This window comes from Oryza glaberrima, chromosome 9 (assembly GCF_000147395.1).
Source record: "Oryza glaberrima chromosome 9, OglaRS2, whole genome shotgun sequence".
NCBI lineage: Eukaryota > Viridiplantae > Streptophyta > Magnoliopsida > Poales > Poaceae > Oryza > Oryza glaberrima.
This window is the reverse complement of record NC_068334.1, coordinates 6,637,311-6,652,439: the sequence shown is the minus strand read 5'-3', so window position 1 is coordinate 6,652,439 and position 15,129 is coordinate 6,637,311. Positions and strand designations below refer to the sequence as shown.

General features: G+C 46.1%; 4 protein-coding genes across 4 annotated transcripts; 3 read left to right on the top strand and 1 right to left on the bottom strand.

Moving 5' to 3' along the window:
- The first annotated feature begins 447 nt into the window (after positions 1–447).
- On the top strand, positions 448–1,423 carry LOC127785268 (uncharacterized). Its single transcript, XM_052312703.1, has one exon. The coding sequence runs from the start codon at positions 496–498 to the stop codon at positions 1,183–1,185; it is 690 nt and encodes a 229-aa protein (XP_052168663.1). The 5' UTR covers positions 448–495; the 3' UTR covers positions 1,186–1,423.
- A 628-nt stretch (positions 1,424–2,051) lies between these two features.
- Positions 2,052–3,356, top strand: LOC127785108 (GPI-anchored protein LLG1-like). Its single transcript, XM_052312532.1, has 2 exons — positions 2,052–2,295; positions 2,369–3,356. Exons 1-2 carry the CDS (start codon positions 2,214–2,216, stop codon positions 2,809–2,811), a joined length of 525 nt encoding a protein of 174 aa, XP_052168492.1. The 5' UTR covers positions 2,052–2,213; the 3' UTR covers positions 2,812–3,356.
- Positions 3,357–7,326: 3,970 nt separating this feature from the next.
- On the top strand, positions 7,327–10,701 carry LOC127785350 (phosphoenolpyruvate/phosphate translocator 1, chloroplastic). The gene is made up of 9 exons (XM_052312782.1): positions 7,327–7,812; positions 8,655–8,777; positions 8,871–9,023; positions 9,135–9,220; positions 9,345–9,429; positions 9,717–9,836; positions 9,922–9,990; positions 10,162–10,291; positions 10,375–10,701. Exons 1-9 carry the CDS (start codon positions 7,429–7,431, stop codon positions 10,449–10,451), a joined length of 1,227 nt encoding a protein of 408 aa, XP_052168742.1. The 5' UTR covers positions 7,327–7,428; the 3' UTR covers positions 10,452–10,701.
- Positions 10,702–12,279: 1,578 nt separating this feature from the next.
- LOC127785058 (sugar transport protein MST6-like) lies at positions 12,280–14,070 on the bottom strand. The gene has a single exon (XM_052312480.1). The coding sequence runs from the start codon at positions 14,018–14,020 to the stop codon at positions 12,449–12,451; it is 1,572 nt and encodes a 523-aa protein (XP_052168440.1). The 5' UTR covers positions 14,021–14,070; the 3' UTR covers positions 12,280–12,448.
- Positions 14,071–15,129: the final 1,059 nt, after the last annotated feature.

Sequence of the window (15,129 nt, the reverse complement as noted above, 5' to 3'; positions counted from 1 at the left end):
AAAAAAATATTACTAGCACCCCGTACGGAATGCAAGAATTTCAGATAATCTTCGGTCAGAGTTAGAGGCCAAAAACAGACCAACAGTTTAATATCAAATACTCCCTCCATCTCAGGATATAAGACGTTTTAACTTTGGTTAAAGTCAAACTGCTTTAAGTTTAACCAAGTATGTTGAAAAATAGTAACATTGTCAACCCAGGACAAATTTATTATGAAAATATATTTAATTATTGATTTGATGTAACCAATTTAGTATTATAAATATTAATATATTTGTCTATAAAATTAGTCAAACTTAAAACAGATTGACTTTAACCAAACTCAAAACGTAAAATAACCTAAAACGAAGGTAGTAGAAAAAAAAAGTTCACATGTTTTCGATTGATGCCTAAACTAAACTGAGAGGGGTGAGTATCCTCTTCCATGCGGTTTCTTCCGTTGCAACGCACAGCACGTGCGAGCTAAGTTTGCATCTTAAAAAACGCGCGGAGGCATGGCCCACGCAACGCGCCAAGCCACCACATCACGTTCGCGCCCAAGCGAGGGCGGCGACCGATCGTCGACCATGGCGCGCCGCCGCCTCGCCGCGGCGACGACGACCGTGCCGGCGATCGGCGTCCTCATCCTCCTCCTCGCATTGGCGCCGTCGCCGGCGACGGCCACGGTGCCCGCCCGCCGCAGCGCCGTGTCCTACTACGCCTCGGTGGAGAACCGCCTCCCCGCCGCGGCCGGCATGGAGCTCGTCTGCCGCGCGCTCGGCCCGGGATTCGACGTCTACCCGGAGCTCAGCGTGGTGCCGCGCGGCCGCGTTCCCCGCGGCGGCGCGCGCGTCGCCGAGGTCCTCATCGAGCCGGGGCCCGAGCGGGTCGCCTGGGTGCTCTGCAGCTGGGGCTACGAGGGGAACTACCTCGCCAACCTGAAGCTGTTCGACACCGAGTGGCCGGAGGCGGCGGCGTGCCAGGACCCGGCGGCGAGCGGCGGCGAGCTGTGCCGCCTCGTGTTCGAGGACGACGCGGTGTCCGTCGTGGCGCCCGGCGGCGAGCGGCGCGTCGTCGGCGACCTGCCGGTGAAGCGCTGCCGGCGACACTGGCTGCTGTTCAGCACCGGGTGCACGTACCCCGACCACCCAAACCCGTACGCCGGCCGGCTCCTCCGCAACGCCTTGGAGTTCTTCGCCGTCTGAAGAATCTGACGGACTGATCAGATTTTTTTTTGTAATAAATTTCTGATTAGTTTTGTTAGGATTTAGATCAGAAGCATCCCAAGGTGTCGATGTTTGCGAGATAAATCAACCAATTTCGTATGGATTTTGGTGCCTTTTTTTTGCTGGCAAATCTGGCATTCTCCATGAATCTTGCAATCATGCGCGCACGCCGAAATCTTGCTACTTCCTCCGTTTCACAATGTAAGTCATTCTAACATTTCCCACATTTATACTGATGCTAATGAATCTAAATAAGTATACATGTGTAGATTCATTAGCACCAATATGAATGTGGGAAATGCTATAATGACTTACATTGTGAAACGGAGGGAGTACCAATGAAACAAGAAACGAACAACCCGTTGAATTAATCCAATTGCCAATTCAAATTTGCTCAAATTTTACTACACCGTCACAAAATTTCAAGCGAATAAAAATTCTATCAGAAATATTTTTACGATTCTCGCAAAAACCAGTTCAATTCTTCGAAGAACAACAAAAAAAATTCTCTACATTTCATAGGAAACCTGAACTGCAGTTCTTCATAAATCGGCCAAGATGGAGCGATAGAAACATAGGAGATCGAGGACACTCATGTTCAAAAATTCAAAATTCAAACACTCGACATGTCTCAAATTTCAAACTCTGAAACTGATGAAACTCATAATAACTCTAGCATTAGATTACTGTGAGGTGTGGTCCTCGTGACCGTCCAAAAACCGTTGGCTATTTTGAGCGCTCTTCCCGCCAAATTTGGCTCGGCCGCGCGCGCCCGCCGCCGCCGCCTCCGCTCTCCTCTCCATCTCTCCCGCCACCGCCACCGCCTCCTCCCATTTCCCGCACGAGCCACCACCACCTCCACCTCCGCCGCCACCGCCGCCGCCGAGCGATTAACTCCTCTCCTCCTCCTGCACGTCGTCGTCGTCGTCGTCTCTCTGAACGCGAGAAAACGGGAGAGGCGGCCGGCGCGGCGCGCGGCCACTAGTCATCCCGCCAGGGCGCGCGCCATGTCTCTGCACGCTCGCGTCGCGCTCTTCGCCGCCGCGCTCGCCGCCGTCCTCGCCGCCTCCACCGCCGGCTTCATCTCAAGTCCGTCCTCCTCACCGTCGTCAAACGCAACATCTGGAGATCTGACGAACACTGTATGCATGTATGTGTGCAGATGAGGCGGTGGGCGCATCGTCGGCGGCGAGCGGCGGCGCGGGGCGGAGCTTGCTGCAGGCGAAGAAGGATTGCCCGGTGAACTTCGAGGAGGCGAACTACACGGTGATCACGAGCAGGTGCAAGGGGCCGATGTACCCGCCGGCGCTGTGCTGCCAGGCGCTCAAGGACCTGGCGTGCCCCTTCACCGCCTACATCAACGACGCCCAGACCACCTGCGCCGCCTCCATGTTCAGCTACATCAACCTCTACGGCAAGTACCCGCCGGGCCTCTTCGCCAACACCTGCAAGGAGGGCGCCAATGGCCTCGAGTGCCCCGAGGACACCCCCCAGATGAAGCCCGGCGAGGACAAGGCCGCCTCCTCCGCCGCCACCATTGTCGCCGCCGTCGCGCGGCCCGTGCTCGCCGCCGTGTCCGCGTTCTTGATGCTTATCGTGTCCTGAATGATCGACCCCATCGATCATATGTATATCTGAAATTAATTAATTTCTGCACTGCACAGGGTGGTACGACGTAATTAATCTAATTAATTAATTAATTAACCTGTTCTTTCCGCTCTTGCAGTTGCTTGTGGATGTGGTAGTCAAATTCGGAGCTCCTGTAATCCGAATGCATGTGTTTATCATTATGCTAGAGATCCCAGAAGATTGCCACCATTAACATGCATGTTTTAAAAATTCATTTCCAATTTCAATCCATATAAGAAACCATATCTATGTACCTATCTCTATCTCTATTCTCTATCCTCTTAAAAAAAAAGAGATGCTTCCATCGTCCGTAAAAAAACCGATGAAAAAAACCAAATATGTCCGATAAAAAAACCGGGCGAAAAAACCAGAAAAAGAAAAGAAAAACAAATCTGTCCGATCTAAAAAGGACGAAAAAAGGGAAAAGAAAAACGAATCCGACTCCGTCAACACGGTAAAAGAGGGCGAAAAAAATAAAATTAAAAAAAAACAAATTTTCCGATCAAAAACCGGGCGAAAAACAAACCGTGCGAAAAAAACGGTGGAAAAAAATGCCGGCTGTAAAAGAAACTAAAAAGACGGGAAAAAAAAAGTCTGATCTGATGCAACCGAAAAGAAAACAAAGACCCTAAAAAAAAGCCAAAATAAACGGAAAAAACAGAAAAACGCTAAAGTCCGTTCTGGATGCAAAAAAGAAAAGAAAAAGAAACACCGTCCAAAAAAAGTCAAAAGAAAAGGAAAAAAACCATCTGATCTCTATTACCTATCTCTACTATTATAAATTAAGGATGTTCTTACCGGAATTTTGGTACGTCATCCGTATTTGAATCGGTTTCAATTTTATGTTTTGGTTTTAATCTATATATCTATATCTATATCTATATATTTATATCTATATCTCTTCTCTATCTCTACTCTCTACTATTTAGTTTAAATAAAAGAAGCTTCCTTCGTCCGTAAAAAAAATCAGGCGGAAAAAACCGAGCGGAAAATACCGGGTGAAACAAAAGTCCGATCCAAAAAAGGGAGCGAAAAAAAGGGAGAAAAAAAGTCCGATCCAAAAAACCGAGATAAAAAACAAATCAGTCCGATCCAAAAAAATACGGGGCAAAAAAAAGGAAAAAAACGAAACGAATCGGTAAAAAAAGGGCGAAAAAAATTTAAAAAAACTGTCCGATTCCAAAGAAAAAGAAATTATATGTGACATGGTAAAAAAATCGACTGGACAAAAAAACCGAGCGAAAAAACCGGGCGAAAAAATAAAAAAAATCCGATAAAAAGAGGGGCGAAAAAGAAAATCTGTCGATAAAAAAAAGGGAAAAATCGAAACGAATCCGACTCCGTCGCCGCGGTAAAAAAAAGGGCGAAAATATAAAAAAAATATCCGATTCCAAAGAAAAAGGAATTATATGTGACTCGATAAAAAAAATCGAATCCTATGAAAGGTCCGACACTAATAAAGTGGCAAAAAAACCGTTCGTAAAAAAAATACAAGAGAAAAAAAATAAAAAGGGCGGAAAAAAGAGCGGCGGAAAAAAGTCTAATTTCTATTCGTTGTTTTAGTAGTCCTTTTATATATCTTCTTTATCTCTAATCTAATCTAATCTAAATATTTAAAAAGAGAAGTTTCTACCGTATATTAAAAAAGAAAAAAAAATTGCGCGAGAAAATAAAAACGGTTTAAAAAACGCGTGAGGAAAAAAATGCCAGAAAAAAGCGCAAAAGAAAACGCGCTAGAAAAAAAGTTCCGTGGTCAGTAAAAAAACACGCGAGAAAAAATATTTCCATTGTCTGTAAAAATAAAAAAAAGCATATGAGGAAAAAACTGCTAGAATAAAAGGCTAAATTGATGGATACTTGGTCAGATAGGCTCCATCGATTTTTTTTCCATCTCCTACACGACTTTTGTTTCGTCATCTATTCTCCTGTATTGGAGACCCTGCACATCTTTATAGTCAATTATCATACTATTTTGTGAAGTATAGCTATTATTCTTGATAACATAATATATGGAAATAATCTTAGAAAATAAACATATTTTAATTGTTATTTAGAGAAGAGTGCACAGTGACTCTATTTTGTGTAGACTTGATCATACGAGGCAGTGTAGGATTTGATTGGTTGCAATAATGAGATTAAAAGAATATTTTAGGTTATATGCATGTTGTCACATGAATAATCCAATTATTTTAGGTAAAACAAACATCGTAAGGTTGCCATCATCGAAGTTGGGATATTACATTTAAGATGTTCCAATTTTCTGATTTTCTGATTGTCATATATGGTTATGCATGAAAAACATATATTATCATTATGTTTTTTTACCCGTTGCAACGCACGGGCATATTTGCTAGTATAATAAAAAAAATACTACATAATAAGGATTCTGGTAGAGGATTTTCGTCCGTCTTAGTCCATCATCCACATGGCATACACCTCTTCAAATCCCAAACCATCACAAATCAAACTCAAAAACTAAATCCCAATCCAATCGAAATCATCACAAAATCATCCAGATAGATCACAGGATATGAGAATTCAATTGAAAATCACAAAATAAGTCACACAGAAGATGAGAGTAGAAGCAGAAATGACAAAATAAATCACAAAAGAGATGATAGGAGAGGGAGGGGTGAGTGGGAGGCCGTCGTTGCTCCTCGCTGCCTCACTGGCATGGAGGTCTCGAGATCAGGGCCAGATCCTAACTCGCCATTGTGTCGGGAAGCCGCCGACTCGCTGCTGCGCCGGGGAGATGCCGAGAGGGAGAGGGAAGAGCCAGATCCCGAGCCACCGTGCGGCCACTGCACCGGGGAGATGTTGAGAGGGAAAGGGATGAGGAAGGCAATGACGACAAGGCCGAGGAGGCTGGCGGAGGTAGGTTGGGGGGGTGGGGGGGAGGCGGATGCGGCAGGTGATGGGGGTGGTGGTGAGGAAGTGGGCGTGCAACTGGGATCTGGTTCATGTGCAGTAGCTAGTGTGACTGCAAGTTAAGCAGTCACACAAGCACCACTGGACTTGAAATGGATGACTGTAGTAAGTATTGTAGCGCTTTACTGTAAAAAATATATATATTTCTGAATTCACTATAGCAAGCGATTTGGAACATTGGATCAAGAAATAGAGGGCTCAAATTATGTGTAGTTGCTATTGTGCAGTCACAATAGCAACTGCACTGGACCTCAATCTGTGCAGTGGTGGTGGGGTGGGTGAGAGTGGGGCAGTGGGAGCAACTATGGAGGAGGAGGAGATGGTGGTGGAGGAGGTGTGGGGGGAATCGGAGATAAGGTTGATTGGCTTCGATCGGTTTTTTCATAGGCATTAGTTTTTAAAAAACCAGCACCTATAGTATAAATATAAGTGCTGGTTCTTAAAAAATTGGGATCTTAATTATCGGTGTCAGTTCTTCTGAAAAGACCGACACTAATATTATAGGGGTCGGTTTTTATTTAGACACTAATATTATAGGTGTCACCAGTCCACGTAGCCAGCTCATTCGACGGACGGGCTCACTTACACATACCATCACATTTACACTTTTTGTCATCGTTTTGTGTAAAAGGGTTAACTCAGGAATAGTATGGTTGGAGGGAAGATGTCCTATAAGTTGGCTCCACTATTACTAAACAATAAGGTGGTACTAAACATGCACACATCTCTCATGGACCACACATGCTATATCTTAATTAGGCCAGAATGTCACATAATGGGTTAGGTCGAGTGGAAGGAGGTAGGAAGCAACGGATTAGGCTAGGGGGCGGGGGGTTGAAAAGGAATGAAGGAATGCTTTCGACCCAAAACCAATGAATGATTTTAGTTAATTTTTTCCAATTAAAGTGTATAGTGATACCAATGTTTTAATTCGTTGCTTAGCTCCTAATAGCTGTTATAGCATTGGAAAAAGTCTTGCTCATTTCAACGCACAGACATTTTTAGTTAAACTACAAAATTAGTGCATAGTACAACTTTAGAGCAGTGTAGCACATGAACTCAATAAAATTACAAAAGGGGATTAGTTTGGCTTATATACTAACAGGATTTCCAAATGAATAATTACTCAACCTTCATTTAAGATCTGTTATAGCATCGGCGTCAAGAATATTCTGCCCGAATCTGCATTCCACGATGAGCTAGCTGGTCATCGCCGTCGCCGCACCTATGCCAAACTTGGGCCCCACCTCACAGTCTCACCCTCGTACTCGTCGCTGAGCTTGCTCCACCACCCATCTGACAACCACACCGTCACCGACAAGTGGGCCCCGCAGCCATTACCTACAACTGCCCCTCGCTGGACCACCGTGCTCCCGGTCCACCCAGCAGCTGGCAAGCGCGGGCCCAGCCAACGTCACAGCCGCCAACACACTGACATGTTGGTCCCACAAAATCAGCGGGGCCCACGTGTCATTGAGCATGCAGATTCGGCCGGTGCCAGCTCAGCTCGGCCGCGTCGCTGCTTAAAACCTCTCTCCCACTCTCACGCTCTCGCCATCCTCGAGCACTCCGCCGCCGCCGCCGCCGCCGCCTCGACGCATCCGCTTCCCCCCACGCGAGCCGAAGCTTCTAGAACCTTCGAGGCCGCGGCTCCCACGGGCGGCAATGCAGAGCGCGGCGGCCGTCGGGCTCCTCCGGCCATGCGGCGCCACCACCGCCGCCGCCCCGCTCCAGCTCCGCAACCCTAGCCCCCGGGGCTTCGGCGTCGGAGTCGGGCAGCCGCTGCTCCCGCCGAGGGGGCTCCGCCTCTCCGCCGTGGCCCCGCGCGCGGGCATCTCCGCCCGGCGCATCGGGCTCGTGCCGGTCTCCCCGGAGCAGGAGGATGAGCGGCGGCGGGGCGCACGCGACGTGGCCGTGGCGGCGACAGCGGCGGCGGCGGGTGAGGCAGGGGCGGAGGAGGGTGGAGGGCTCGCGAAGACGCTGCAGCTCGGCGCGCTCTTCGGGCTGTGGTACCTCTTCAACATCTACTTCAACATCTACAACAAGCAGGTGAGGCGGCTTTAACTTTGATCCATTGCCGTCGCCAATTTGGCGGAGATTTGGGGGAGACTAGGATGTTTCATTTGGGATTTATTACATGTGATTCTGTTAGTGGTGAATGGTTCGCTGATGGCAATCTGATCTTGGATCGGGCATTCGCCTTTTAGATTCAGCAAAGATCTACTCGCTCCGTTGAGATTGTTGAGCAAAAGAGGGAACTATTTTGAAATTGATTTTATTTGTCTTGTGAATCACTTCTAATTATAACCTTTTTTGCCTCCATATGCTGGTATATGTCGTTTTCTGTAAATGTTTCTAACCCACTTACTGAATGGGTGCAAGAATTTGCTCAAGCTCGTCTAGATCTTGGATTAGTAAAAACTCAAAATGTATATTGTGGAAAGAAGAGCGATTTAGTTTATTTCGTTGGGCTTTTAGAGATGTTCCCCCACGTTACACCTTTTCTATCAAACTTTTGTCACAACTTTCTAAAAGGTACATTTGTGGATAGTTTATGTTTGTATCTGGTATAAGATGTCGAACGGGTAATATTGCTAAAATCATGTCTTCTAGTGAGTGCAGTAGACAATTTCCATGTCTTCTGGTAGAAATATAGAATATAGAAGGAAAAAGAACAAACCTTTCTTCAAAGTTGTCCAGACTCATATGTATCCATGTCTTATAGTGAGTATATCCAATGTTCTACCAAAACAAATTGTGCTAGGGATGGAATTTTGTTTTCGTTCATTATATATGGTGTCACTTATGGTTAATCTGTTGAAATTTCTTGATCTCCTCATTGGCTTCGTGTAGATAAAACAACTTTCCTTTATTGTTCCTATGTGTGACAGGTTTTGAAGGTTTTTCCATACCCCATAAACATCACAAATGTCCAGTTTGCTGTCGGCACTGTCATTGCTCTGTTCATGTGGATTACCGGTATCCTTAAAAGACCAAAGATCTCCGGTGCGCAGGTAATTATATTTCTCTATAAGATACATCGTGACAACATTCGATACACATGTATTGCACTATGAAGCCAACTATTGTAACTGTCCTTATTTCAGCTTGCTGCTATCCTTCCTCTCGCTATGGTCCACACCATGGGCAATCTTTTCACGAACATGAGCCTTGGAAAGGTTGCAGTGTCATTTACACATACTATCAAGGCTATGGAGCCTTTCTTTTCAGTTCTGCTTTCAGCACTTTTCCTCGGAGAGGTAATTTTTTAATGTTCTGCACTGGTGCCCAGTGATAACTATGCAACCGCATATAATCTTAGAAAAACCATCTGTTTCTTGGTTTGGTTCTCATACATAATCACTTTGCAGATGCCTACTCCTTTTGTTGTATTGTCTCTTGTTCCAATTGTTGGTGGTGTGGCATTGGCATCTCTTACTGAAGCTTCATTTAACTGGTAAGGGATATAGCTAGCTATTTTTGTCTTCGCTGTGGAAACTGCAAATATAACATAAGCCTGCTGATAGCAGAGCTAACAAAGTGCTATATGCTTGATTCGTCTGTAATTTATATGATATCAGGGCTGGATTTTGGAGTGCAATGGCCTCAAATGTCACCTTCCAGTCAAGGAATGTGTTGAGCAAGAAGCTTATGGTGAAGAAGGAGGTAACTGAATAATTAGAGTGCGGTCATCATAGATATTGGCAACTGAATTACAGAATTAGTACAAGTGTGTGTTTCTCTTGAATAGTCTGCTTTAGTAATATTCATCAGTTATTTTAGGATGTGTCACTTCATAATGTTCTGTTTCAAGATAAAATTTGTATTTTAACAGAGCTTTATTTATGTCCACACTTGCCTATCTGTGGCTTTTTCCTTGAACCTCTATTGTTTGTCACCATGGCTCTTGCATAACTTAATTCTAATGATCTTCTTTCCCAATTTCTGATCAGGAATCTCTGGACAACATTACCCTCTTCTCAATCATTACAGTGATGTCATTCTTCCTCTTGGCCCCAGTAACCTTGCTAACAGAGGGTGTCAAAGTCACTCCGACAGTTCTGCAGTCTGCTGTGAGCACCTTGATATTTAATTATAGACAAATTGCTCCTTACATATTGTTTGGTGCAATTTTTGACTATTTTCTTTCTTATGTAGGGTCTGAACTTAAAACAGATATACACAAGGTCACTGATTGCTGCGTTCTGTTTCCATGCATACCAACAGGTCAGCCATCTAATTGATTTTCAAAAAGTAGCTTGGCCTTTTGAAATCTCTGGATGCGCTTGTTCATTTCAGATAGATTCTATGTGCTGAATACATTACAGTTGTTACATTGATGAATCATCATACATGTGCAAAGCCCATGTCTTGCTGATCTCACATAATTTCTTGAAGGTGTCGTACATGATCCTGGCAAGAGTGTCCCCTGTTACTCACTCGGTGGGTAACTGTGTCAAGCGAGTGGTGGTCATTGTGACATCCGTTCTGTTCTTCCGCACCCCTGTTTCGCCTATCAACTCTCTGGGTAAGAATCATTTTCTGTTCACTTCTGTATCAAATTGACTGCATCGCACCTCCTTTACATATCCAAATATTTGCCCCCTGCAGGAACCGGAGTTGCTCTTGCCGGAGTTTTCCTGTACTCACAATTGAAGCGGCTTAAACCCAAGCCCAAGACTGCCTGATTGTGTCTTGGTATCTATCCTGAAGAACCGTAGAAGCATTGCCACACGCCATCGGAATGAGTGCCTTAGCTTAGAATGATCCTTGGAGAAGCTCCATCCAGTGAACTGATGCTGCTGTGTGTATCGTTTGTAGTTGAGTTACTAGCGTGCTAATCGTGGCAAGTTTTTTGTGTCTTCTTTACCACCTTATGCTTGAACAGTCAGTTATTTTGTTGTATCAATAAATTTCGTGCAATATAACGTTATATTATCTCTGTTTCTTTATGGAAGTATTACTATCCTTGTATTATAAATTAAAAAGTAAATTTCATAAAACTATAGATATCTTGATCAAACTATCATTTAAGATGTATGCAAACCCAAAACTACAGATTTAGTAATTTATCATAAAACCGCAGATAGATTTTATATTGAAATTATAGTCCCTAGTACTACCATTGTGTTGGAGCTATAAGTGTTGTGGTTTTGTGATTAAATTGGTGCTAAATTTGTAGCTTTGTGATAATTTTGTGACTGAACACGTAGATTTATGGTACTTCGTCTTATCTTAAATCTGTAGTTTCATAATAAATTCAATGCTAAATCTATAGTTTTGTAAAATTTACTCTAAATTAAATTATTAGAGTTGGACCGTTGTTGATGATGCGTTGGAAATGGGAAAAATCTTTTAGGTACACTGTTAGAGCCCTTTGTAATTGTTTGTGTAAGATCACTTAACAATTTGTCCATTGCAAAGTTTGGAGAAGGCAAAAATCACTTTTAAAGCAAAGTCTTTATGTGACTTATTTTTGAACCAGGGTGGGGACTGGGGAGGGTGTTTAAGTATAATTTTTTGAAAAATAGATGGAATGCAGACTTAGTGTATCGCTTCTGTCAACAACATGAGGGTGTTTTATTTGAATACGTGCCTTCCGTTTTTGTTTGTGTAGTTGGAATTCGGAACTGCTATTGGAGTAGGTTGCTGCCCGATTAATTTTGGTCAATATTTTGGTTGGATATGCATTTATCGGCCTAACTATAAGAAGGTTTATATAGTCGGCTCGATTGCAGTTTATTAGGCCATTTAGAACGTAAGAAAACTTGCTTTGAGTTAAAATTACCAATACTCTTACTGAAATTGTGTGTTTGTATTTGTTTGTTGTTCGATATTGGCCAGGGTTGCAGAGGCAGATTTGGAGAATGCAGTTAGGAAATACTATGCCAGCAACAGAGGCGCAATGAAGATGGAAGCATAAGTCAGCTCATAAACCGAGAATGAGATTTGAAGCCGAGAGATATCTCTCCAAATATTCTTTTAAAAAGAAATTATGAGCATGTTGGGGAAGCACCAGCGGTGTAGTGATGGAGTCGTGGGTGCATGAATTCACTCACTAGGATTCTGGTGCCCACAAATACTACGCATATGCAAGTGGATTTTCAATAGGACTTTAGTGAGATTAGGAATGTGCTGATAGTTTCCGTCTCTTAGAGCATGTATTGGATATACATTTGTAGGGGTATGAGTGTGGTGTTACGTATGTAGTGGTGTGTGTGCGTATGCGTCTGCCGTGTAATTAAAAAAGGAAAATTATGAGCGTGTTGGAGATTTAACACGAGATATTGGAGTTGAAATCATACACTTCTTATCATTGCACGCATCTTGAGATCCAGTTAAAATGTTAGTGTATGTTAATGACAAACAAGAGAAGGAAAAAGAGTGTCGTAAAGGTTCTATTTCGGTGGTGGTTTCTTTCGGTCTTATTGTTTTCAAAAACTTAAATCAAAATTATTCCAAGAGATATTAATGGTTAAAGTTTAAACGTGTTAACTCGTTTATGATCCCATAACTTCATATGTACTTGGCATACTCAACTCAACACAAATATGTAATCCTTGTTACAACATCTTCACTCATTGAAATTTAGTAGTAATTAAAGAAAATCCGCATCTAATAATAGCTGAATAACAACAAAAGAAAAACATGAAGTGTAGTACGGTGCAGTGAGTAAATTCTACTACTACTTGTGTCCCATCTCAATGTCTCCCCGGCGTCGTGCGCCGTCGCCGTCGCCGTCGACGAAGCGCTTCCAGTACCAGTGGTCGCTCCAGACGGCGGCCATGTCCTCGATGGGGACGCCCTTGGTCTCCGGCACGAAGAGCGCGACGAAGGCGGTCATGGCGGCGACCCACCCGGCGAAGAAGACGAAGAGCACGAACCTGAGGCGGCAGAGCAGCGGCAGGAAGGCCTGCGCGACGGCGAACGTCATGGCCATGTTCACCGCCACCGTGATGCTCTGCCCCGCCGGCCTCACCTCCAGCGGCATCACCTCGCTCGGCACCAGCCACGCCAATGGCCCCCATGACCACGCGAACGCCGCCACGTACACGCACATGGCCGCCACCACAGCCGCCGCGTACCCCGCCGGGATCGCCGCCGTCCCCGACCACCCCAGCCTCGCCCCGATCAGCGCCCCCACCGCCGCCTGGCTCGCTACCATCTGCGCGCCGCCCTCCAGGAACAGCGCCCGCCGCCCCACCCGGTCCACGGCGAGCACGGACACCAGCGTCGCCGCCATGTTCACGCCGCCGGTGATCACCGCCGACATCAGCGACGCGCCGCCGCCGAACCCCAGCGTCCTGAACAGCACCGGCGCGTAGAACATGATCACGTTGATGCCGGTCAGCTGCTGGAACAGCGGGATCGCCACCGCCATCACCAGCGGCGGCCGGTTGCGGCGGCGCAGGATGTCGCGCCACGGGCTCGCCACGGCGTGGGACGCCTCGCCGGCGGCGACCAGGTCGTTGTACTCGTCCTCCACGTCCACGCCCTCGCCGCGCACGCGCTGGAGCATCCGCCTGGCCTCGCCGCGCCTCCCGCGCTCCAGGAGGGAGTTGGGCGTCTCCGGGAGGAACAGCGCGCCGGCGGTCATGACGGCGGCCGGGACCGCCGCGAGCGCCAGGCTGAGGCGCCACCCCCACCCGCCGGCGATCCTGGCGGTGCCGTAGTTGATGAGGTTGGCGGCGAGCACGCCGGTGGTGATCATCATCTGGAACCCGTTGTTGAGCATCCCGCGCATCCTCGCCGGCGCCATCTCCGACAGGTACACCGGCACGCTCTGGTTGGCGAACCCGATGCCGACGCCGAGCAGGACGCGGCCGACGATGAGCATCGCCACGTTCGCCGCCGCGCCGTTGAGCGCGCACCCGGCGAGGAACACTAGCCCGCCGGCGAACATGGACCACTTGCGCCCCGCCACGCGCGTCACCGTGGCGGCGCCGAGCGACGAGGCGAGCGCGGCGAGGTAGAGCGACGAGGTGAACATGGTCAGCAGCTGGCTGTCGAACCTGCAGTACTGGTTCCCGCCGGCCGCCGCAGCCGCCGCCGACTGCGCGCGGTACACCGACGGGAAGAACCTGCTGAGGAACGGGTCCATGGAGGTGACGCCGCCGGAGACGCCGATGTCGTAGCCGAAGATGAGGCCGCCGGTGGCCGCCACGAGGCACGCCATGGACACGAACATGGTGAGCCCGCCCGGGTACTCAGGCCGGCCGGCGCCGCTCGCCGCCACCATCGCGCCGCCGCCCGGCATGGCGAGCTACAAGCTAGCTAGCGAGGTTTTCTTGGTGTGAAGCGATCGAATTCGTAGGACGTGGTTGGTTTTGTGTTGAGGAGACGAGGCGCGGAAGAGCGTTGAATTTATAGCGATACGGTCACTTCGTCTACTTCGACTTGCACTACCTGTGTGCGTGTACAAGTCTGTCTCGGAGAAGGTATTCCGAGTCCATTTCGTCGTATTTCGTAATCGTATTCGTATTCGGAGACGCATTTGCAGACACTCCGGTGTCTCGATCGGGCTCGGCCTGAAAGGTGTGCAAGTGACCCGGTTTTTTCTCGCTCTGTTGCTGTATGACAGTATTCTAAAATGTAAAGGCTTTTTTTTTAGAATTACCTATGAACACATGCACACAAACCTTATCCATATGAGCATTTTTGAAGACTGGATCGGTAAATCCTGGAGAGATTGACGAAGTCACCACAGCGAATCCAAGACCTCAGGTGCTACTGAGGTTCTTGTAACCACTAGGCTACAGGCCATTTCACACAATGTAAAGGCATTTGTTTGTTTTCTAAAATATATTTGTATGGAAAAATTGTCCACATACATCTATTATATACTAAAAGTCCATTAAATTTCATATAAACACTCCTAAGCCGCCACATATCTTTCTACAAACGCTCTTGATTCGACACGTGGCACTTTTAAATAAGGTGGACCCACCAATTTTTTTATTTAACAAAGTACCCACTATTTTCCTTCATTGCATTTACTTTAATAATAAAAGAAAAGGCCCCTGTACATGTACATGTGCTGCAAACTGCACATACGTACACCCATAACCGGCCGGTGCATCTCCTCTTTTCTATTTTCATGCCTTATTAGATTGAAACATATTTTGTTGTAAATTTTTTCTTGAACAACTATAACATCTACATCATATATATAGCTAATTTTTTTTATCCATGTATACTATTAGATCATTTATAACAAAACTTATAATTCAAATCCCAAATTAACTGTATTTAACAAGTAAAAGAAATACATTGCTTTGGACCAGCTATTGGCCACTCAACACACATTTTGAATGGAAAAACACATAGATTTTTAAACCATGTGATTAACAACACGTAGTTTACACT

What these genes read in the sequence shown, in the direction of transcription:
- LOC127785268 (XM_052312703.1), top strand. Translation starts at nt 496, where the DNA reads ATGGCCCACGCAACGCGCCAAGCCACCACATCACGTTCGCGCCCAAGC.
- LOC127785108 (XM_052312532.1), top strand. Translation starts at nt 2,214, where the DNA reads ATGTCTCTGCACGCTCGCGTCGCGCTCTTCGCCGCCGCGCTCGCCGCC. An exon ending in CACCGCCGGCTTCATCTCAA is followed by an intron (nt 2,296 to 2,368) that starts GTCCGTCCTCCT and finishes GTATGTGTGCAG; the next exon opens with ATGAGGCGGTGGGCGCATCG.
- LOC127785350 (XM_052312782.1), top strand. Translation starts at nt 7,429, where the DNA reads ATGCAGAGCGCGGCGGCCGTCGGGCTCCTCCGGCCATGCGGCGCCACC. An exon ending in CGACAGTTCTGCAGTCTGCT is followed by an intron (nt 9,837 to 9,921) that starts GTGAGCACCTTG and finishes TTTCTTATGTAG; the next exon opens with GGTCTGAACTTAAAACAGAT. An exon ending in GTTTCCATGCATACCAACAG is followed by an intron (nt 9,991 to 10,161) that starts GTCAGCCATCTA and finishes AATTTCTTGAAG; the next exon opens with GTGTCGTACATGATCCTGGC.
- LOC127785058 (XM_052312480.1), bottom strand. Translation starts at nt 14,020, where the DNA reads ATGCCGGGCGGCGGCGCGATGGTGGCGGCGAGCGGCGCCGGCCGGCCT.